General features: G+C 37.6%; 1 protein-coding gene across 2 annotated transcripts; it reads left to right on the top strand.

The window, feature by feature from the left end:
• Positions 1–2831: 2831 nt before the first annotated feature.
• LOC127658446 (focal adhesion kinase 1-like) lies at positions 2832–20321 on the top strand. Of its 2 annotated transcripts, none has more exons than XM_052147756.1 (3): positions 2832–2987; positions 15856–16082; positions 20151–20321. In XM_052147756.1, exons 1-3 carry the CDS (start codon positions 2906–2908, stop codon positions 20319–20321), a joined length of 480 nt encoding a protein of 159 aa, XP_052003716.1. In that variant the 5' UTR covers positions 2832–2905. The 2 variants fall into 2 exon arrangements, with proteins under 2 accessions (XP_052003716.1, XP_052003717.1); XM_052147757.1 differs by lacking the exon at positions 2832–2987 and adding an exon at positions 7922–8285.
• Positions 20322–25000: the final 4679 nt, after the last annotated feature.

Here is a 25000-nt window from a genome sequence, read left to right on the forward strand (position 1 = left end):
CTATTTTACTATGTCTGAAATGAATTTCAAATTGACTGGGGAAATGGCAGCCTAACCTTATTCCATCACTTACAGAATATGGATTGGGTAGAACTTGTTCACTTCTATAAAGCAGAGCAGTACATTCTGTTCCTTAGCCTGTCAGCTGCTTCTGGTCTGCCTGTAGGAGAATAGAGCTGCATTTTAATATTCCCCCATAACTAGATTTTCTCATTTAATGCATTATTAATTTATTTTTCTTTTTTTCTGCTGTAACGTATATGGTGATCTCAGTCAATGAGTTAATTAGATGTCAAATTGTCTAGATATGTGTCTGTGTTTTGCTCATTTAGGTGTGTTTTATTGCTAAAATATAGGAATGTTTTTCAGGCCAAGTGGTGTGGATTACTGCTGTTACATCAGTTCATTCATAGTTTTCAGAGGATCAGGAACATTGTCCAATCCGGTTCAAGATGCCCAACCAATCAGCTGATGTTTCAGAATTTTAACCTTGATTCTTTGTATTTGCACTGGCAAGGGTATTACCGTTGAAAGAAGGAGGGCCTTATTTAGACAGTGAGGTTCCTGTGTGTCTGTATTGTATCTATGGAGACCATTATTAAGCACAAAATGGGGCCTATTAACTGATATTTGAGAACATGGTTAGTATAGCAGGAAATGACCTGTTTGCCCTCTCCATAGGGAGCGAGTGCTTGGAATGGTAATGAATATCTCTGGCAAATATGAGAAGGTGAATCTCTAAATAAGAACCATTTCTTTTTTCAATTATGCAATAAAACCACAAGCAAGAGATATCATGCAAAACAATTTTTATGTTACACAAATCTGTTGGTACTTTTTCTGAGTTTATTGACTTTTGCTTACAGGATAGTTGGCATGATTTCTGCAAATCAGTATACATTGGTCGACATATCTTCACCTTAGGGACATTTTTAAGGTTATAATGCTATTTTCATTTTGCCATCTTTATCAATTTCCAAAAAATCTGAAATTCTTTGGGTCACTATTTCCTAATGTTCAGATTTATCATCCAATGTTTTTCTCCCTTTTACTCTCTCTATATGTCTGACTATGTTTCTCCCTAATGTGATTTAACCTATTTTAGAAAAAGAAAAACATCAGTATTGGAGGGACTGTAATTCCATTGCAGACTAAATAATTTATGCTAAATCTGTTTTATGATTTTCCACTGAAGTAAATGGCACACAACAAAGTAACTGTACTCCGTAAATTGAAGTGGCATGTTTGGAATTGCACTTAACTTGATGTTGAACAGTCTATCTATACTGACCTGAAAATATATCTGCAAAGCTATAGTGCTATAGATTGTGGACACTGAAACATGTTACCTGTTAAAAAGATTTCCCCAAACTCAGCAGACTGTTTTCACAACAAGTCTATATTGTGATAGAAGCAAAGTGATTTTAAGACAATGAATGAATGAATACCTTGTAAAGGTAATGTTCTCAGATAGTCGGATGGATGGATAGATAGATAGATAACTTGACTACATTTTATTCATGATTGCAAATAAACCTAATTTGCAGTGGTGTTACATAGTTTATCTGTGCATATGGACTGAAAATACAGACTTTTGTCAAAGCAGGAAACAAGTTTCCTTCCTGGAGCCTGTTACCGCTTTGTTAGGTGGCTGACAGACATTCCTTCAGTCCTAATCTCTATGAGTAGTCCAATGCAACCACAGCTGTCCTAAAGAGTCACAGATGGCCTCTCTCTGCCCTTATGTCAAGTATATATTGCATGTCATCTACCCTCATTCACAGGGTGATTAGCAATTCTAAGAAACTGTAATGCTTTGTATTTAAACATTCTGCAAAATCCAGATAATGTAAATAGAAGCTGGACCGCCCAGGTAAATAATCCTTGTCAAACCACAACTCTTGTCAAACCTGATCGGCAGCTTCTGTTTGGCTCGGTGGTCTTGTGTTATGTAAAGTTCAGCGAATGGTGGTCTGTTTCACAAATTTCATTAGCATATTTAAATGAGGCTCCTCCTCTAATTTGAGCTGGCCTGATTCTCTCGATCTCACGGTGAGTAGGAACACTTTCTCTCTCTCTCTGCATCCCTCCCTCTTACACACACTTTCGCGCCTGACACACTTTGTTGGATTGTGAGAATTCCACACATACACATGCAGTCACTGCAGCATCTCTCTTGATCTGATGGAACTTCAGAACAGCAGCTAAAAGGAAATGTTTTAGCATTTGACGATTATTCTTTTCAACATTCCTATTTTCTGCTTTGCAGCCTCGCCTTCTGCAGCATCTTCTGGACTACTTTTGTACAGCTCTGGGATTTCCATGTCACTTCAGGATCTGTTTCACTCCTTGTGGGTGTACATCAGTGGTTTTCAAAGAGGGAAAGAGACCAGCATGTATCTGGCTACTGCGCCTGTTTCCATTACTGGACGTCCTCTGGATAGTTTCGTTCTTTTGCGCCTCTGGATTAGAATGTTGAGGATCTGACCAATCAGCATCCTCCAACCCTATGCCCTGACCCAAGCAGTCACATAATTGTGACCCCAAGTTGTCTCATAGGTGTAAGTCTTTGCGGATCATTCATTCGTTGCACTTCTGGATTATATTTTCAACAACTTGACCAATCAAATTCCTCTGACCCGACACAATACCCTGCCCAAAAAGTCTCATATCTGGACATCCTTGCTGATTGTTCTTTTGCATCTGAATTGGAGTTTTGAGCAGCTGACTAATCATATCCCTCTGACTCAACATCACGCCCCACCCAAAGCCTCAGAAGGCCATTCCTGGTGACCTGGTCATAGGGGGTTGTGGTGAGCCAGGGTCACCCCCTGCTCCCTATGACTGTTTCAGGGAGTCGAAGAGCCGCTGGGCCTGGGAGAGAGAAGAGAGTAGAGGCCAGCAGATGGAGAGCAGTGGCTGCAGCCCCTTCCCTCTGTGCTGGGCACGAGGAGCCTGCGTCTACTCCTACCCTCCCCCTCTACAAAGTATGTCACCTAAATACAGCAATGCAACTTGCATCCAGATCTCCATGATACTATTTCATGGTTCTGCCACTGGATTTGTCTTACAGGATCTATAATATTGATTAAAAGTGGTTTATGCTCCGATGACCTCTTTGCTGGATTTGTGTTGGTAGATTTCTGCTACAGTCCCTTTTGGTAGTGTTTGGTGGGGGGGATACAGTGCATTCATAAAATATTCAGATCCCTTCATTTTTACAGCCTTATGCTAAAATGCTTTAAATGCTTTTTTTCACATCAATCTACCCCATAATGTAATAATAATCATACCCCATAATGACAAGGCAAAAACCAGATTTGTAAAAACTTTGTAAATTTATTAAAAAGAAATAATGAAATATCACAATTACATTAGTATTCAGACCCTTAACTCATACTTAGTTGAAGCACCTTTGCAGCGATTACTGCCTCACGTCTTTTTGGGTATGATTTGGGGATTTTCTGCCATTCTTCTCAAGCTCTTTCAGGTTGGATGGGGACCGTCAGTGGACAGACAATTTCAGGTCTCTCCAGAGATGTTCCATTAGGTTCCGGTCTCTGGCTGGGCCACTCAAGGACATTCACAGAATTGTCCCTAAGCCACTCTTGTGTTGTCTTTGCTGTGTGCTTGGGGGGGGGGGGTCATTGTCCTGTTGGAAGGTGAACCTTCGGCCCAGTCTGAGGTCCTGACCACTCTGGACCAGGTTTTCATTAAGGATATCATTGTATTTCACTGCATTCAGCTTTCCTTCAACCGTGACCAGTCCCCCAGTCCCCACCACTGAAAAACACCCCCACAGCATGACTGTTGGGATGGTATTGTGCAGGTGATGAGACATGACGCTTGGAATTGAGGAACTGAATCAATATTTTATATATATATTAGGGCTGTCAATCGATATTTTTTTTTTAATCAAATTAATTACATGATGTCGCGATTAATTAATCGTGATTAATCGCATATGCAAATATTTGCTGAGAAAGCCCCTTATATTAACAATAATTCAATATATAATGATTATACATATTTATATCAATATATAATTATACATAGTTATCTTCAAATATTTAAAATTTATATATATATATATATATATATATATATATATATATATATATATATATATAATAAAATAAAATAAAAAATATTCAGATAATTAAAATGCATTACATTCTTGTGCAGAAGCGTTAATCATTGATAAGATAATACAAAAAGCAGCTTTAGAATACAATGTATTGTTTACTACCATATTATTGATCATAAGTTCACAGCAATCCATTTCACAAGTGAATTTGTCAATCAGTTGGAGATTTATTATGAGGGCTTGTTTAAGGACCCATCAATTTACACCTTTGTCAGACATTTTGTTTTATTAATGCTTACAAAACTTTTACATCCAGAGCCAAGAGGTATATTAAAACAAACAACAACAAAAAGGGAAATAAATAAACAGTATAAATAAAAAATATAAAATTGTTTACATATTTCAATACACTTTACAGCTTTCTTGTTACTCAAATTGGAAATTGTTCTTAGGTATTGCTGAACCTCTGAATAAAAAATTTTAACTAATGGTTTATAACCACCATACTTACATTTATGAATACTAAACTTTGCCAACAAAAGCAGAACATGAATCAAATAATATTCCTTATGAAGAGACATGTCATAGCTAAAAATAACGAATAAAACATTTTCAAAACAAAGTTGAAAGCTGGCAATGATATGATCTCTAACAATCTTGCAGAAATCAGACCAAAAACAAGTCGAGTAGGGACATTTCCATAATAAATGAAAAAATATTTCCTCCTGCAGACCACAAAATGTACAGAATATATCGACATCACAATGAAATCTCTCTACAAGAAAATAATTAGTGAGGTAGTACTTATAAATAAGTTTGAAGGAAATTTCTTTGATTTTATTGGTGATTAAATATTTATGGGGTATTTTCCACATTTTTCATCATCTCAATCCAGCCACACCCTACGTCAGATATGCTTGTGTAGTGTCTCTTGTTCGTTGCATCAAAAACATAAAATGTTTAGGTCATTGTTTCAAGTTAAATATAGTTTAATACTCAATCTTTAAACACATCTTGAGATCCCTTAGTTCGCATTTGCGTTCCTTCAAGTGTTTTAACGCAAGAACGTAACGCTTGTTTGTGTTGTTCTGCCTACTGAAGTGTTTTGTTCACCGCATAAACTGCACGTTGCTCATACGGCTGAAATTTCACTTACTGCCCTCTGGAGTAAACAGGTGGTACTACAAGCTTGCATTCCTCAGGAATCTTCCTTATTATGGTCCGGGGGGCATTGCGATTTTAAATGTGTAAATTTTTTTTAATGCGTTATTTTTTGTAAAATTAATCGCGCTGAATTAACGTGTTAAATGGACAGCCCTTATATATATATATATATATATATATATATATATATATATATATATATATATATATATATATATATATATATATATATATATATATATATATAATGCAACGCAACAGTCTAATTTTTTATCAAATCATCCTTCAGCGTCTTGTTTGCTGTTTTTGAGGACATAAATAAAAACAAATTATTTGACCATAATACAGTGTAATCAAAGGCAAGTTTGATTAGCATAGTGGGAAAAGAATGCGCATGTAGTTCATACTGAACATGACTGCCATGTAGACATATTTCAGTGTATGTAAAAGATAATGTAAACCTCTTTTTGGAATGAAGGTTAAGCAAGAATATGGACATTGGTTGAAGAATGTTGTGGATTTACGGTAAACGCAGTCAAACAATGGATTTGTTATTGCTAATGAAAATTAATAATTGATGATGAGATGTTGAATAGGCTGCTTTTTTGGGGCAGACACCAGTAGCTGCACTCACTTTTTTTTGAAAAACTTACCAACCACAAAAGAACATTCAATATGAATGAATGAGTAAAATATTGTATTCTGTCTCACCATATTAGGATATTTGTGGGCATTCTGTAGATGAAGTCCTTGCACTCGTTCACCTGCACATGTTTTTAAGATAAATTGTGATTTTATAAAAAGGGATTCATTTAGGAAAAAATATAGTGTGTTCAGACGTTTTGTAAATCGTTCATTGGAACATTTAGGAAATGTGACCATTTGAGAAGAGTGTTGAATTGGCTTTACATTATGTTGAAACGTAAAGAGAAAACTCTAGAGAGAGATTCTTTGATGCTGCAGTGCTGAGGGTTTCTCATTAATATTGATGGTTGTGATCCAGTGAGATTAACCATAATATTTAAAATCAACAGTTAACACCCTAAAACACTGAAATCACTGTGCAATTATCAAGTAGTGAAGGAAGGGTTTTTGTTCAGTAAACCATTTCTGTACTTCCATTGTAACGTTCCTGCTGGCACTGGCAATGACGAAGACGTGAACTTGAAGAACCCAAGTGCAGTTTATTAACATATGTGAAATACAAAGCTCTAACTATAGACATAAACTAAACTAATCATGAACATAAACATAAACATAAACTTGACTTGACTTAGCAAATACATGGCATGACCTAACCATCTACATTCACATTCAATACTTGACAAGGGACAATGGAAAAAATGAGGGCTTATATACACAGACATGGTTAACAAGACAACCAATGAACAGACTAATAAACTAAAACCAATGACAAACTAGAACTGATAATGAGTGTCAAGACAATAAAACAATGAAAACAAGACACATGAACGTGGAGGGAAACGGGAATCACATGACTAGGGAACACATGACATGAAACAGAACTAAAGTTTTCAAAATAAAAGACATGAAATACATGAACACACACATTAAACATTTTCACCCATTTATGTAAGTTCATCATTTTGATGACCTTTCTATAATTGTGAAATTTGGAACATAGTAATAATAAAGAATGAGTAGGTGTGTCAACTTCTGACTTGAAGTTTACTTGTAGTTTTTTATTTTATTTTAATTACCATCATTCTTTAGCTGAAGTGTGAATTTCTGTGACACTAGCGTCACTAAATGGGTTTGCCAAAATATTGGCAGGCCTTTCAAACTAAAAGATGAGACAATGTCACAGTTACAATTTTAGGTGAAATCCAAATAGCTTATGTATAGTTGACTGCGTAATAAGCTGAGATATGAGAAAATAAAAAAATTGAGACTGCGTTTTGTGTTAAAAGTTTGTGCAGCATAACAAAAAGGAAGACCGGTGTCTTCGAAAGCGTTTTTAAACATTGAAGTTTTTGAAACAATGTCTAAAAACGCAGAGCTCCAGCACAAGTCACTGAAAAAACTGTGAGATGTAGCGTAGTGGTCAAAGACGCCCGTCCAGCACTTGTTTACATCAAAAAAATTATATTAAAATATAGCACAGACACATGCAAAACTGCATTTGGTGTGCACGGCCCCTAAATTGTGTACACCGAAAAGTCCTAACATAGACATATTTCTTCATTTGTGAAGCACCAGTATGCTGTAACCTCATAATCTCAGTCATTATGCTCTGTGTTCAGACAACAGACTGTGAAAATATTACATACTACTGAAATCACAAATTAATGTTGGTATGATGTGTCTTTTTTGGTTTGTGAGTGTGTGTTTAAACCATAATATTTTTTTTTATAATGAAACATTAAATCCTTTAATATGTCACTGAATGTGACAGAAATTATTTCACACGGAGACTTATCAGACAAATGTGTGTGTAAACTCCTCCTCCTGGCCAAAGTCCCATTAAACCACATGTGTTTACTTATGTGTAAGCACAATTGTGTGTGTGTGTGTGTGTGTGTGTGTGTGTGTGTGTGTATACTGTAGGCCAGAGTGCGTGTCTGCGGTCTTTGGCCAGTATAGCTTCAGTGTTGTGATTTAAGGGCTGTTGTTTCCAGGTCTTTGGCTCAGGACCATTTTGTCAGGAAGTGTTGTGTAGTCTATTCTCCTGGTCTCCCCAGGACAAACGGACAGGAACTGAATCACTGATGCATTGGCCAGGCTGGACACATTATGATAAGCAGGATATGATGTCACACAAAAAGGAAGCTACAGAAATGTTTTGAGTCTGTTCGAATTTGTGTGTACAGACTGCTGTTTGTTTCTTAAAAGCATAACAAAAAGACTGAGAGTGACTTTTTTTGTTGCCAATCTTTGGACAAACCAAGGTGGATATGTGCTTTGGACTTGAGTGCTTTCTCCTGGGCAGTGTTTACATTTTTAAAAAGCAGTTTTGGACCTGCACTATTTAGATCCGCACTGGCGTGTACCTGCTGGCCCTTCCGCAGAAAAGGTAGGAGAGGACTTAAAACAAGAACTAACTTAAAACAACAACCACTTTAAACTAACTTAAACTCCCACAAAATGTTCTTCCATGTTGTGTTTTTATGATTATTTATTTTCCTGTTTGATGAGATTCATAGTTATTGACCCTGAATTTCCATGATATCTGTAGATATGTACAATTTGATCACAGTCAATGCAAGTTAAGGTGGTTTAGTGCGGTTGTAAATGCCATTTAATATAGGGGCAGACCGAGTACAATTGGAACACTTTTTGCTTTTGCTGTACTGCACAAATGAGATTCTTTTAACTGTGTATTAACAAAATAAATGCCAAAAACCTGCATACATTGTTTCTACAATTCGTTTTTGAAAACAAGGAGAGCTTTTGTTACAACCAGGTACAATTGTAACACTATACCCAGGGACAGCTGTAATGTGCTAAATAAGGCATTAAGCCTAACTTAAGTAAAATATATTGACACATTTTATATTCTGTGATTGTTTTCAAATATTTCTACATACTGTATGTATATTTTGTAACACATCAGCTGGAAATAATAATATTTTTGTACTAAATCTACTTAGAATATAATTTACACTGCGTAATTCCAGCCACCCACCCATCCATCCATCCATCCATCCATCAATCCATATTGATCGATCCATCATTCCATATCCATCAGTCTGTCTGTCCAATCCATCCATCCATCCTGCTTACTTATTGAAGTGTTCTGATGGATTAAAAGCTAACAAAACTCTAGAAGGGATATTTCCTTCCATGTTTCTGATGTTGCGGGAGCAGTTGTAAGTGTTTCATCTGCCAACCGCTAATTACCTTACATATTCTCCGTGACCTTGGGATCTCCAATAGTGCATTAATTGAAGGTAGACAAATCAATGATTACAACAAGCAAAGTTTATTTCATGGGCATACAGAAATAATAAGAAATTTTAAAAAAATTACCTCCCAAAACTGATGCTCTCTAATAATTTATCATTAATGTGGACTATGTTCTTCAAATTTTAAGTAACTTGTATTAGAAGGGAAATATTCAGTGTTACAACTGTATTCTGTATTCAAAATTACTTGCCAACATTTTCTGTGTAAAATGATATGTAATATTACAACTTTGTTGCCATGATGGTGCAAAGTAAAGCCTTTTTATTTATTAATTTTTCATCCCCTTTTCTTCCAATATTGAATGCCCAATTCCCACTACTTAGTAGGTCCTCGTGGTGGCTCAGTTACACACCTCAATCACAATGTATGCTTCTTACTTTAAAAATCATTCAGTCTAAATAAAAAAATCATTCAGTCTAAATAAAACTAGAGGTAAGAATTGCTAAAATAATTTAAAACATTTTTTTGTAAGAAAGTCATATGGGTTAAATGAGGTGAGTAACTGATGACAGAATTGTCAATTGTTGCTAAACTATTCCTTTTAAAGAATTGTGGAAATGTTTTGGGTACTTCTAGTTGACCTGAAACATGCAGCCATTGTTGTGTTGACCTTGCAATTTTGGAATGTTGTAGTTTGCCATCGTGAATTGTTTATCTGGCATTATCATTGAGTACCCAAGGCCACTTGTCTGGCATGCGCAGGAGACATCTGTCTGTCTGAAGTGTTCTTGTCTGGACCTTTTCCTTCGCTTCATCCCAGGGGTCCACACTCCTGTTAGTGTCTACAGTATCCCGCTGTAAATTTTGCTCAGACAGTTGAATATTAAGATAATTGTGTTCAAGAACTGATTTGTCAGACCAAATTCTTTATCAGTGTAGATCCAAAGCCTTGAGATTACATTGCTGCCTTTCACTGCCTCAGTTGCTGTGTTCAAATGACACCTCTGAACCAACATGATTGAGAGCTTTTATAGTCTTGTCAGTGTGTTTTGATTTTACTGCACATTCTGCAATGGAAAAGAATGTGTTGAGTTTGGGTTAGCTGTTATACATCTGTCAGTTATTTGTGATAGCTGTTTTGTTTTAGATGTTCTGAACAAGATTATTCACTAATGCTGCGATCTGTTTGGTATTGAATAGATAAAAATAGCATTGCAAAAATGATAGGACAGCAGTTTGCAATAGCTTTCCCATAATCCTTTGATTAATTGAACGCAGACGGAGCATAGCCATAAAAGAATTGGCATAAGATTAATTCAGATTATAGATTTTGCTGCAAGCCTTTTCCATATGGTAGATTACCAGAACCGACTGATAACCAATTGATATTAGAATAACAATAACCGTTTAGAAAATATGGATTGCAATGTTTTTTATTTATTTATTAATATAAGTTACTGTGCAAAGGTTTTAGGCAATTTATTCAGTTTAGGAAAAATGTTGCATAGTGAGGATATCTTCAAAAATAATGCCATAAATTGTGTTCATTTATCAATTAACATCATACAGAATCCAGTAAACATAAAGCAAAATCAGTATTTGGTGTGACAACCTTTTGCTTTCAAAACCAGGGTTGTGCACCATTCCGAACTGAGTGAAGAATGCTAATTCAATTCCAATTCAATGCTTGAATTTGAATGGAATTTGAATTTAGGTAGCAAAAAGGATGTAGAATTGCAATTCAAATTTGAATTTAAGGAAGTAGGATTAAAATTGAATAAATTCAAAGCAATTAATTTGATTTATTTTTACATTTTTGAATAATACATGTCATTTTTCAGTATAACATGAAACATGTATCATATCATATGGATAACAAATGGGGTATTTCCAGAAACATTATGCTGCAAAAACATGTATTGGATCAAATAAACAATGCTTAAAAAATATTGAAAGATTTTTCAGTGTTTAAACTTTTAGGAACGCAAGTAATTCATCTCAATTCAGCTTTTCTATAATTACAACTATTCTAAGATTACGTTGAACTAACTAGCACAGCAGCGAGTTGAATTAATGTATTTATTTGAGTTCAATATTGGCCTAAACAAAATGTTGATGTGTTTCAGTCCCATTTACCCTCTTCCTAGCATGCACAGGGGCATGAATAATATGGTTGCATTGTTTGGCTTTTGGCATAGGTTTATTTACATTTGTTAATTTTGTTGTCATGTTAGGTAACTTGTGCTTTGTGATGTCAGAATAAGTTTGATTCTGTAGTAAAATTATCAATTTGTTGATTGTTATTTTGTTAACCTTGTCGTGTTTTAAGTACTAAGTGCCGAAGTTGGTGCGTGCCATTTTAAAATACTTAACATGTTTTTTCCCCCCATAAGTGGTCATGTGATGATCAAAAATTTGACAACGTGCTACTCAAACATAAACAAACATGGTGCATCACAGTGTGTTTGTATACAGATTTTACTCTTGTTTTTGTGGACATTTTTAAACGTGGATTAATGCAATCCATAGTTATTACGTTGCTCAACAAAATTGTCAGAGGTGACGTCTATGCTAAAGATGACTGGTAATTACATTATATTGTATACATATTGTTACAGTGGAATCATTATTAACATTGGTGTAGCAGATGGTTGTTTTTGGATATTTGCCATAGCATATAATATTACTGATTGAGAATCCCACCGTTTTACTTAACAGATAGCTGTGATCTGCCAAACTTGAAAGTGAGTAGCTGGGCAAAAATCCCCTTATATAAAAAAACAATGCACAAAATAAAATGACAACAGTGTAAGAAAATCGAACAAATTTGGCAAATATAACAACTTACTGAGATGAGCTGCAGACGACACCAGCGATTCACTGTTTATCACAAGTTCTACAAGCTGAATTCAATGTCCCAGTTAGTTAGCAAGCTGGTCAGTGTCCAAAAAATCATTGCTCCGTCCACTGTCCTTATGGTCCCTTATGGTCAGAACGGCCATTTCTGCGGTGGAAATGCGCAGAACATTTTGAGAATTTGCATCGGCCCAGGAATCCGCACCCCAACCATTTCGGTGGAAAAAGGCAAATGGAGAACTTACCACTGTTCTTCAATCTAATTAGCCTGTCTCAATTGCTTCTCAAGTAATCCCAGATTGACTCGATGATTAGATCTGTGCTCTGTGGGAGCCATACCATCTGTATGGCTCCTTGTTCTTCTTCTATTCAATTTTATTTGCAAAGGGAATGTTGAAATCTAAAATTGATATTTCTTTTTGATGCACTAAAAGTCAATGTTTTTTTAATGTCATTTTAACAGGTTACACAAGGTAAGATATGGGCTTATTGATTGTTGAGGCCCCTTTGGTCCTGAGGGTAAAAGCTGTTTTTAAGTCTGTTAGTCCGAACTTGAATGCTCCTGAAGCACCGCCTGAAGGAAGCGTCCTGAAAAGTGTGTGTGCCGTAATTGTTTTAAATAATGTTTTGATGAAAAAAAGCTGTTTTGACCACCAAAAAGTAATTCTGAAGGAACTCTAGGAAGAAATCCTGAATCAGCAGTGAGGATGTGCATTTAATATGTATCAAATTGCTGCATCATTGCCTTGCATCCCCTTTAAAAATGATCTGATCTGGGGGCCTGGGTAGCTCAGCGAGTATTGCTGGAGTGTCCTTTTTATACAACCTAGTTGAAACATTTCTACTAAAACGGCAATTCTAAAATTGCTATGGTATTTAAGCCCCACCCTTTTAGACACAAAGCCGTCCGGTATAAAAGCGGGCACGCAAACACCATTCCTCAGAATTTTCTTCCTTTAAAACTGTGATTCATCTCTCGTCTAGATGACTTCTACTACTTTGCCGTCGACATACACAAGTCAGTGGGTGCTATCTTCATGGCAATGAGACGACTCTTCACATCCCTGCAGAGATACTTTGCCTTGCCGCTCATTTCACTGGTTAACGGGCCGCTTCAGCATCCTGATTCCCCGCAGTGCTTCGGCTGGAGTTTTATTATCCAACTGAAAGAGCCGTTTACGTGTTCAAGTCTTTTTAAAGATGTCGTTCTGTAAGTGCTCCTTATGCAAGAGACACATCCCACCGTCAGATCAGCATGAGAGCTGCATTCGCTGTCTGAGCCTTTCCCATGCAGAGACAGCTCTCATAGAGACAGCTCTTATGTAAGTCTCAAGACACTTTGCCCACGTTGGATGATTCAGCCTCCCGCGTCCCGTATGTGCATGATGAGCTTTGTAGTGAATGCAGCTCTCATGCTGATCTGACGGCGGGATGTGTCCCTCGCATAAGGAGCACTTACAGAATGACATCTTTTAAAAAGACAAATCAGTAATTCATCGAGCTGCCAGTAAAGCCACGCAAGCCGTGGCCCAAATGAAGGCAGCCGCCAAGTGGGTCTTGTCTAATCTCAAAAAAGCACGCTTTTTCCCCAGCCATTAAATATCCTTTTTAGGAGTTCGTCTCAAGCATGTGTGTGCACCGCATGAACGAGCGCTTGCAGACCATTCTTCGGTGTCTGTCTCTGTTCAAACTGGAAAAACATTGCCACTGAAGTCATTTCAGAGAATGCTGGGTTTAATGGCGGCATCATCTGCCATCATAACTTTTAGGTCTGTTACACATGAGGCTTCTCCAGAACTGGCTCAAGCAATGTTCCACATGTGGTGACTCACCACTGTCTGGCTGATCTAGCACCATCTACCAACATGGTGTTATGCTGGGTAAAATTTTCAGAAGGAAAGTGCTGACCACAGATGCATCAAAACAGGTTGGGGCACGGTATATGATGGATGCCCAACTTTCGACACCTGGACAGGTGTGAAACAGGCATGGCATGTCAACCGCCTAGAGCTATTAGCTGTCTTTCTAGCTTTGAGAGCTTTTCATTCCGACATTGTGAATCAACACATTCTGATTCGTTAGAACAGCACAGCAGTAGTGGCGTATATAAGTCGCCAGGGCAAGATGGCCCACGTATGACTGGCGAAACGCAAGTATGTGTTTCCCCGGTGCGCCTCCATCATTCTGTCATCAGCAGAGTCCAAGCGGACTTGGAAACAGTTCTGTTAATTGATTGTATTCATGGAGACCAGAGCTATGTCGTTATTTTTACGCTTACTGTCTGTATAATTCCTAACCGCATCTTTATTATGCACAATACAGTAAGGTGATTGTCTTTATTAAAACTATGTATGTTCTGCCTGAGTCTCTCCATCAGTGTCTGACTCTGGTACATACATATATGGTTGAACTGTTTACGGTGTCAGTCATATTGGTCCTGATTTGTTGTTGCAGTAGTATCCGAAGCACGAGCTGTAAAGGCACAGCCCTCTTTCGGAAAGGGGGCGGGGAGCAGCAGCTCATTTGCATTTAAAGAGACACACATGAAAACAGCGTGTTTTTGTTTCCACCCAAAAAGAGGCATTTACGACATTGTATAATAAATGATCTGTGGGGTATTTTGAGCTGAAACTTCACAGACACATTCTGGGACACCTGAAACGTATATTACATCTGAATAATAGGGGAATAATGGGTCTTCTTTAAGGGAGAGGTGCAGCTGAATCCCCCTAGCTACAGTCTCGACTTGTGACCTAACTTTGGTCCTAAATGTGCTCGTGGGGCTTCCCTTCGAGCCTCTGGACTGTGTTGAATTGTGTGTGTTTTCTCTAAAAAGCTTTCTCGTAAAACGGGTCAGTGATTTGCAAGCACTGTAAGTTGACAATCCATGTCTGGAGTATGGTCTGGGACTTTCAAAAACCACTGTCAAACCCAGAAAAGGCTATGTGCCTAAGGTTCTAACCACAGCCTTCAGAGCGCAGTTGGTTCACCTTCAAGCCTTTGTCCCTCCTCCATTTAATTCAGATGAGGAACAGTCCTTGCATTTGTTATGCCCTTTGTGAGCACTACACACATATGTTGAGTGCACCTGCCAATTCAGACTGTCTGACCAGCTCTTTGTGTGCTATGGAGGATGCACGAAATGAATATCCATCTCCAAGCAAAGACTTTCTCACTGGATCGTTGATGCAATCGCCCTGGCTTACGAGTCGCAGGGTGTGAATTGCCCAATTGGTGTTGAAGTACACTCAAGTAGAGGTGAGATCTCTTCATGCCATGGTCCTTACAAGACATATGTTTTGCAGCAGGATGGTCTTCTCAAAACACATTCGCAAGGATTTACAACCTAGACATAATGTCCCTCTACAATCTCTGTCAAGAGTGCTTGCTCTTTAATTTGCCAAATATATACTTATGACCCCCATATTTTTAAGTGCGGGCTCCCTAACTTTTTACACAACCGCCTGCATTCAGACCATTGTATTTCCCAAAAGTCACAGGCACTTTTAATACAAAAAACTTCCTGACTGGGTTCATGAAGAGGTTAATTCACACTGTATGACTATAGTACATATTTCCATTCTGAGTGTTCCCCTCCTGGCCCACCATGAGGGTCATTCACTTGCGGCATACTCATGTCAGTTGCCTTCCCACAGACTGCAGCATCATGTTTCCTCTACTGAATGTTATATCAATTAATATTTTTAGCTAAATTATGCTAATGTCATTTGTAATGAATATACAATGAATTAAGTAATTAGACAAATGTAAAATAGAAGCTTTTTCACATGTGGACTCACTTTTTTAGGATTTTGATTGTTTTTACTCTTGAATTTACTACTTCAGAGCCCCAACATTTTCTACCCTTGTTTTCTCTGCAGAATATGACAGACAGTTAGCACCCACCAAAGCCATGGCAGCGGCTTACCTGAACCCCAACCTGACACATGCCCTGAACCACGGGGTTAAGCCTCGCTTCAGTGCAGGGATGGAGCGGACGGCTGGGGCTCTGGAGCGTGTGCTCAAAGTCTTCCACTACTTCGAGAGCAGTAGTGAACCCTGCACCTGGGCCAGCAACATCAGGCACGGGGACTCCACTGATATTAGGGTGAGTCTGCAGACCTGCTGGGTCACCCTCTTCAGAATCTCTTGGAAATCAAATATAGCATTTTAAGGGGTGAAAGATATAACGGTGACCCTGTCAGTTTTTCCCATTTTTTTCATTTATTTATTTTCTTTTTTAACTATTGGCATTGGTCTGATTAAACTGATATTAAGCTGATATTGGAGGCAACCCAAACAGTCCTCCTTTTCTGTTATACAATTTTGGCCCCTTGATCAAAGTGCCTTTTAAGGCAAGTGGTTCGCTCTTGGTGGGGCTTATGGTGAGTTGTGCATGGATGCTGCGGTAGATGGCATGAAGCCTCCAAACATGCTAAGTCTCTGTGGTAACACGCTCAACAAGCCACGTGATGAGATGCGTGGGTTGGCAGTCGCAGACACTGAGGCAGCTGAGATTTGACCTCCGCCACCCAGATTGAGGCAAGTCATGATGCCACCACATGGACTTGGAGTGCATTGAGAGAGAAAAAAAAAAATAAAAATGAACGAACATGTTTCAAATTAGCAATAAAATCTGACAATACTGTTATCATAATTTGTGATTCTTTTTCTCATATCACGCTAAATAAACACAATTTTCCCGGCTTGTATAGCTAATGTGCATGTACGTTCTTGAGTTGATTGACAGGCGATATTTGTATCTAAAAGGTGATTGGCCTTTTTTAACTGTAAAGAAGGTCTTCCTTCCCGTTGACCGTTGGGTGCTCAGTTCTCCTTGTTTGAGCATTCCAATTTCTCCCATTCATTTAAATTGAAGTGACCCATCTCTGCTAAATAATCTCTGGCATTCCAATTTATCCCATTCATTTTAATACAGTTGTCCATCTCTGCTAAACTGTCTCTGCCTTGATTTTACTTGAAGCATGTAAAATTCTAGATGGGAGATTTAGGCTGCATCTGCACTCATACATTTTTGTTTGAAAATACATACATTAATCCACACTGGTACTCACTGAAAGCAGATTTTTGGAAATGCTGTCCATAAAAGCATACTTTGGAAAACTATAGCATTATGAAACTGAAATCTTAGTTTTAAAACTTAGACGTATGTGTCAATGTGGCCTTAGTATTTTATTAGAAAAAAAAACAGGCTAACTGATTTAGATTTATTATTGTTTCATTATTGGCCATAACATGAAAATAAATAAATAAGAATAAGATAAATTAAATACACAATTGTTAAGCATGCACAATATACACTCACCTAAAGGATTATTATGAACACCATACTAATACTGTGTTTGACCCCCTTTCGCCTTCAGAACTGCCTTAATTCTACGTGGCATTGATTCAACAAGGTGCTGAAAGCATTCTTTAGAAATGTTGGCCCATATTGATAGGATAGCATCTTGCAGTTGATGGAGATTTGTGGGATGCACATCCAGGGCACAAAGCTCCCATTCCACCACATCCCAAAGATGCTCTATTGGGTTGAGATGGTGACTGTGGGGGCCATTTTAGTACTGTGAACTCATTGTCATGTTCAAGAAACCAATTTGAAATGATTCGAGCTTTGTGACATGGTGCATTATCCTGCTGGAAGTAGCCAGCAGGATAATGGGTACATGGTGGGTACATGGTGGCCATAAAGGGATGGACATGGTCAGAAACAATGCTCAGGTAGGCCGTGGCATTTAAACGATGCCCAATTGGCACTAAGGGGCCTAAAGTGTGCCAAGAAAACATCCCCCACACCATTACACCACCACCACCAGCCTGCACAGTGGTAACAAGGCATGATGGATCCATGTTCTCATTTTGTTTACGCCAAATTCTGACTCTACCATCTGAATGTCTCAAAAGAAATCAAGACTCATCAGACCAGGCAACATTTTTCCAGTCTTCAACTGTCCAATTTTGGTGAGCTCTAGCAAATTGTAGCCTCTTTTTCCTATTTGTAGTGGAGATGAGTGGTACCCGGTGGGGTCTTCTGCTGTTGTAGCCCATCCGCCTCAAGGTTGTGCGTGTTGTGGCTTCACAAATGCTTTGCTGCATACCTCGGTTGTAACGAGTGGTTATTTCAGGCAAAGTTGCTCTTCTATCAGCTTGAATCAGTCGGCCCATTCTCCTCTGACCTCTAGCATCAACAAGGCATTTTCAGCCCACAGGACTGCCGCATACTGGATGTTTTTCCCTTTTCACACCATTCTTTGTAAACCCTAGAAATGGTTGTGCATGAAAATCCCAGTAACTGAGCAGATTGTGAAATACTCAGACCTGCCCGTCTGGCACCAACAACCATGCCACACTCAAAATTGCTTAAATCACCTTTCTTTCCCATTCTGACATTCAGTTTGGAGTTCAGGAGATTGTCTTGACCAGGACCACACCCCTAAATGCATTGAAGCAACTGCCATGTGATTGGTTGATTAGATAATTGCATTAATGAGAAATTGAACAGGTGTTCCTAATAATCCTTTAGGTGAGTGTATATGTATGTATGTTGTTTTTTTTTTTTAAATGGAAAAACAAACAGACATAACATCAGTAGATTCTAAATAGTGAAAGTTCATCAGTTATCGTTCAAAAAGATACAAATTATTATCGGCTAGTGAATCATTCGATGTTAAAAGTTAAAAGAACTATTCTTATTGACTGTTTAGGTTATAAATTGTGTATTTGTGGTATTTCATTTTCTTAAACGTTAAAACATTTGGCTTATTGATGCTCCCAGTTGCACCACACACAGCCCAGTGCAGGAATAAACGTATATTTCCTCTGAGCTCCTGGCCATTCAGCATTATTCAAAATGCATCTTGGCATGACCTAGAACACTCATGGTTAAACTCCCTCAGACAATGCAGTGCTACTCAAAAAAATGTAATTATTTGTTTTTGAAGATAAATAGCCATGTGACTTCAAAGTGCATTGTCCCCTTTCATCCCTCTTATGGCTTACATTGTCCCAGTTTTCTGTTGTTTTATGCAGGTTTACAATCTGTTGCACTTTAGTTTATCAGGGCTGAACCTTATTAAAACATGGCCTATCCTTAACAGACCATGGACTCTTCCATGGAGCTTCAAATTAAATAGAACTTATATTCAGTAAAATTACATAGATTGCATTGTCTATTTTGGGGTTAAAGTAGGTGGGTCCAGATTTAATATCTTGTTTGTTTTTTAGAATTTTGTTATATTGGTGGCAGACTATATGATATCTCTGAGGGGACAGAAGAACTATAACTTATGTGTTATTCATCATACACTAATGTGACCTATCAGATCTGCCCTGATGCCTTTTGCAATTCACATAATAAATGAAATAACATTTTTCCATCCTATTAGACAGCATGTACTGTATTATATCTCAGCAGACTCTAGAACATCCTGCTCTCTCTCTATCCCTTTAATCACTCCATCCCTTTCTTCAATCCATTTCTTCTTCAGAACTTATTGGCCCACAACATGACACATTAATCAATGAGAGTGATTCAGCTCAAACTCCTCTGCATTGGAGCTTCTTATCTTCTCAGATTCACCTCGGTGCATTCTCAAATATGTGCTGCTTTTAAAGACCCCAAGTTTTCTTGATGACTCGAGTGCAGTTTTCTGCCCTGTGTTGACCTAATTCTTTGTGAAACAGCAAGTTTAGGACATTAGTAACATTTCAAAGGGCTTGACCCTTATTTTGTTTAGTTACATCATAGCCATGAGACTTGATTTGCTATTTGCTGGTCAGTTGCAGGTGGTATTGGGGTGAGGGAATTTTTGATTGGACAAAAATCTTTGTAGTGCAGCATGAGTCATCAATAGTTTTGGTCCATTTCCTTGAAGAGAAAAATTGTGTATGTAAATGTGTATGTATGCTAAAAGTGAATTTTGTCAATGTTTAGGATTACACTAGCATGTAGATGACCTCCAATCTAACACACATGGACTTAAAGCCTCAAAACACTTATTTTGATTTCATGAGGTCTTTAATACTTTATGAAAATTTAAGAATGCCAGCTCATTGTACTTATCGACATGTAAGATTACCACGTGCAGAGGATGTGACCCATATGTTTCCTATATAAATTCCTGCATGTGCATCAATGTGTCCGTGTGTGTTTCAGGGCATTATACAGAAGATATTGGACATCCATAAAGTGCGGTGTGTGTCCTGCTTTGGCCTGCGTCTGAGTCACTTGAGGACAGGTGAAGTTCACTGGCTCCACCCCGACATGGGTGTGTCTCATGTGAGGGAGAGGTACGAGCACAGCCACCCCCAAGATGACTGGAGGTGAGTCACTATTTTAATGCTGCTCTCATAACCAAAAAAGCATCAGTATGAGTCAGAAGTGGGTGGGGGGTAAATAAATATATTTTACTACATTATAATATATAATCATTTCTGCTCATTTTATGAATGCTTTTTACAAAAAAGTATCTTTCAAAAAGGAATATTCTGTGTTCAATACAAGCTAAATCAAGCTCAATCGACAGCATTTGTGGCATAATGTTGATTACCACAACAAAAATCTGGTTTACTGTGAGGCACTTGCAATAGAAGTGAATGAGTTCAGTCTGTGAACGTTAAAATACTACTTCAAAAGTATAAAGTGTAAAGTCTCAAAAATATAGCCACAAGACGTAAACCATGTGTGTTAACATAATTTTAGGCTACTTCTACATTAATCTGGATACATTTGAAATCTGCATTTTCGAAACGCTCTCCGACCTCACTGTTGTATTCAAGCATTTTCAAAAAGTTGCACATCCACACTGAAATGCTTAAATTCCCTTACTGCGCATGCAAACAATTGCTGTTGCATGTATGGTCTGAAACAAAATTGTCCTTGTGTTCCATTGCTGGACATCAGTTGTGAGGAACCTTCCCGTTGCCTTTGAAGGAATGCAAAGCGAATGTTGTACAAAGTAACATTTATCTTTAACAATGCTATTAAAGTGAATATCAGGCACAACAGCACCACTATAACACGGGCCACCATCTTGATTGTTTTGGTTGAATGGATCACATGACTGTGCCACATGACTACAAATATGTCATAGTTTTCAGATATATAAATTTTGGCAGTCAAGACTACAACGGGAAGACGGAGATTTCAAATGTATCCACTTGGGAGAGCGTTTTCAAAAAGCACAGATTTCGTTGACAAAAACACTGTCTCAGTGTGGACAGAAGGCCAAAACGTGGAGAAAAAGATACATTATTAAATGAAAACACATTAGTGTGGTAGTGGCTTAGTGTAATAAAATATCTTTCTAACCTTTTCTGGGTGAAGTTTACATTTACATTTATTCATTTGGCAGACACTTTTATCCAAAGTGACTTACAAAAGTGGAGAACATAAGCAAATCATCTTAAGGAGACATTGGTACGAAAAGTGCCATACTACAAAGTTTCACTAGCATCAGAATAGTATTCAAATTAGATTTAAGTGCAACAAGACATTTAAAATTTTTTTAGTGACTGGTTAAGTGCTCTTGGAAAAGATGTGTTTTTAGCCGTTTTTTGAAGATAGAGAGTGAGTCAGCTTCACGGATGTAGTTGGGAAGGTCATTCCACCAACGTGGTATAATGAAACTGAAAGTCCGGGAAAGTGTTTAGGTGCCTCTTTGTTTTGGTACAACAGGGCGATGTTCCTTAGCCGACCACAGACTTCTGGCGGGAGTGTAGTTCTGCATAAATTATTTTAGGTATGCTGGAGCAGACCCAGTGACTGTTTTGTATGCCAGCATCAGAGCCTTAAATTTAATAGCGCATCAACCGGCAGCCAGTGGAGAGAGAAAAGTTGTGTAACATGAGCTCTTTTAGGTTCATTAAAGACCAGACGTGCTGCTGCATTCTGGATCATTTGCAGACGTCTAATTGTACATGCAGGAAGGCCTGCAATGAGAGAGTTACAGTAGTCCAGTCTAGTTATGACAAGTGACTGAACAAGCAGTTGTGTGGCATGTACAGATAGGAAAGGTGACCCCAAATCTACTGTAAAGATGACTATTTAAACAACTTTACAGCTCAAATAATACACACGTTTTAACAGAAGAATTAATGTAAGTGCTTTTATAAAATTATAAGCTTCACATTTCTGTCTTTAAACCTTCCATAAATGTGCCTCACAGTAAACTCGATTTTTGCTTTTTTTTAAAGAAAAGGAGGGACAAGTCGAAATTATTTTTGTGGTTAAAAATGTGTACACATTTTACACATTATGCCACAAATGTTGTCGATTGAGTTTAACTTGTATTAAACCCGGAATATTCCTTTATGATTCAGAAATAAGGTGCAATATAATTTTTAACACTTGCAATTTTACACCTAAAAAAAATGAATGGTACTTTTCACAAAGTGATGTACTCTCACATGAGAGACTTGTTATTTTCTTCATAAGACAGGTCGACCCTTGGCAGTGGTCGCCATGTTGAGATCAAATGACCAGGCTTATCTTGCAATTCAATGTACATAAAGAACATTCATGAAATCTTCATGAATCCACAGCAACAAATGTCAGTATAAAGTCCAAGAAGATTGTTGTATAAATTGTTTAAGAAGAATAAGAGACAGAAAAATTCTTAATGAGTGCCATGTTTGCTGTTCAGAAGGATTGGCTGGTTAGATATTGCTTATTGAGAATACACTTTTATCTTAAGTGTACTGTTTTAACACTCTCTTTAGTTTGCTTATTTACTGCATATGAAGGACCGGAGTTTCTTCTGGTACTGGATCCTATGTAGTCATTCAAATGTCTAGTTTAGATTGAATGTATAAAAGAGAACAACAAGCTTTTGAAGAGAAAATAACCACAAATCTGATGTATTATTTATTTACCAGTTCTCTCTATCCGTGTGCTATCAACTACACTATGTGAGATACTGGCAGGTTGATGTGACCGTACTAGGGCTTAGTTTGGCACTACTTATTTCTGTCATCCTTGCCCCCATATTGCTTGATGTCTCTGTTTACAGTACAATCAAAACCCCTCTCAAATCACTGAGTTAGCACATCTTTGACATCTGATACCACTGTTGTGGTCTGTCAGTGCTTTAACCATATTATCTTTTATGAGAGTTTTAGTTATCTGTCTTGTGGGCCTTACTGTCAGTTTGAGGACTTTTGAAAGCACTGATGGTATTTAAAATGCTCTTAAATATTGTAAACCATCCCTTGTTAAATTGCATTAAACAAAATTTGAGGCCCAAAGTCGGTAATTGTTACATACAGGCCTTGTTATTTATGTACAGTAGATGACATGGCTCACTTGTAGAGTGAAAGTGCTGTTCATCTTTAGAGGTAGAAAGAATAATTTAATTGCTTATGCATATATACTGAGCAGCACAATGGGGGCGGAGAATCCTGCATCACAAAGATGTTCATCCAGTGGGGTGGAGCTTCAGAATGAATGCAGATCATCATAGTGTAGCTGTCAGTTTTATCTTAGTGAAGCTAAATAAAGCAGTCCCGCTTAATTGCCGTATTGTTTATATTCCATTCATGCAGCCCAGGGCTTGCCTCTCTATCTTCTTTCTTCAACCCTCCATTATGAATGAATGGACTTTTTATGCATTGACGGGAAAGTGCGCAGTTCAAAGGATGAGCTTTATTATGTTTGCCCTCCAGCACGAATCCATAATGAAAAACAGTGCCTTGATAATACACGAAGCGTTTGCTTTAAAGCAAAATATTTTACCCTTTGCAAATAAAGGTTAAATTCCTCTTCAATTTCTGCAGTAATAGGAAAAGAATGGATAGGATTTGACTGCAGGATACTGGATGTTTTTCATTGCCTATGATCATGTTTCCAGATGGAATGGTATTATTATTCAGAACAGCCTAAAAATACAGAATGATCTAAACTGATCTAATAGAGAAAGAGGTTCTGGTATCAGTGGGAAACTATGCCAGGCAGTAGTAAATTTATACTGGTGATTTGCATGGGCACAAAGAGAAGCATCAACATTGGGATAACTGTGGTTAAAGGGATAGTTCACCCAAAATGAAAATTTTCTCATCATTTACTCACCCTCATGTCATCCCAGATGTGTATGACTTTCTTTTTATGCAAAAAACAAATGAAGATTTTTAGAAGAATATTTTGGCTCTGTTGGTCCTCACAATGCAATGAATGGTGACCAGACCTCCGAAGTTCCAAAAATGACAAAGGACAATAAGTAAGTAATCCAAAATACTCCAGTGGTTAAATTCATGTCTTCTGAAGCAACATGATAGATGTGAGTGAGAAACAGATCAATATTTGAGGTCTTTTTTTGTGTGTTTTTTTACTATCAATCTCCACCTTTGACCAGTTGGTGTCAGAATGTGAAAGTGAAAGTCATTTCCACACCACAGTGTGAAATTGATAGTGTAGATTTAGTTAAAATGTACATTTTAAATAGTGATCTGTTTTTCACCCACACCTATCACTTCAGAAGATTTTGATTTAACCACTTTAGTTGTATGGATGACTTTTTTACTGCCTTTTGGGGATTTAACGTTTTGATCACCATTCACTTGCATTGCGAGGACCATCAGAGCTGAAATATACTTTAAAAAATTGTGTTTGTGTTTTGATGATAGAATTTCATTTTTGGGTGAACTGTCCCTTTAATTTGCTTTCTTAAATACTGGTCATTCAACGGAAGGAGTAATTCCAAAGAAAATGTAGTACCTTGCTCCACCTCTGAATATGACATCACAGAGGCTGTGCCAGCTAGTTTAACTAACAGCCAGATATGGCCATTTATGCATTGTTTAAGCAAGCCCTCATTCAGGTCTGGCTATGGAACTCACAAGTTTCACGATCCATTCAATTCCTAATAGATAAAATCATGTCAAACCAGACATTGTTTTCTCATTAAATATGCCGTTTCAATCAAATGTGCCATATTACAGAAGTAAAAAAGGTCGTGAATGCCATTTCATATTGACTTCAAGCTTTTCTGTCAACACTCAGCAAAGCTCAAC

This window comes from Xyrauchen texanus, chromosome 17 (assembly GCF_025860055.1).
Source record: "Xyrauchen texanus isolate HMW12.3.18 chromosome 17, RBS_HiC_50CHRs, whole genome shotgun sequence".
NCBI lineage: Eukaryota > Metazoa > Chordata > Actinopteri > Cypriniformes > Catostomidae > Xyrauchen > Xyrauchen texanus.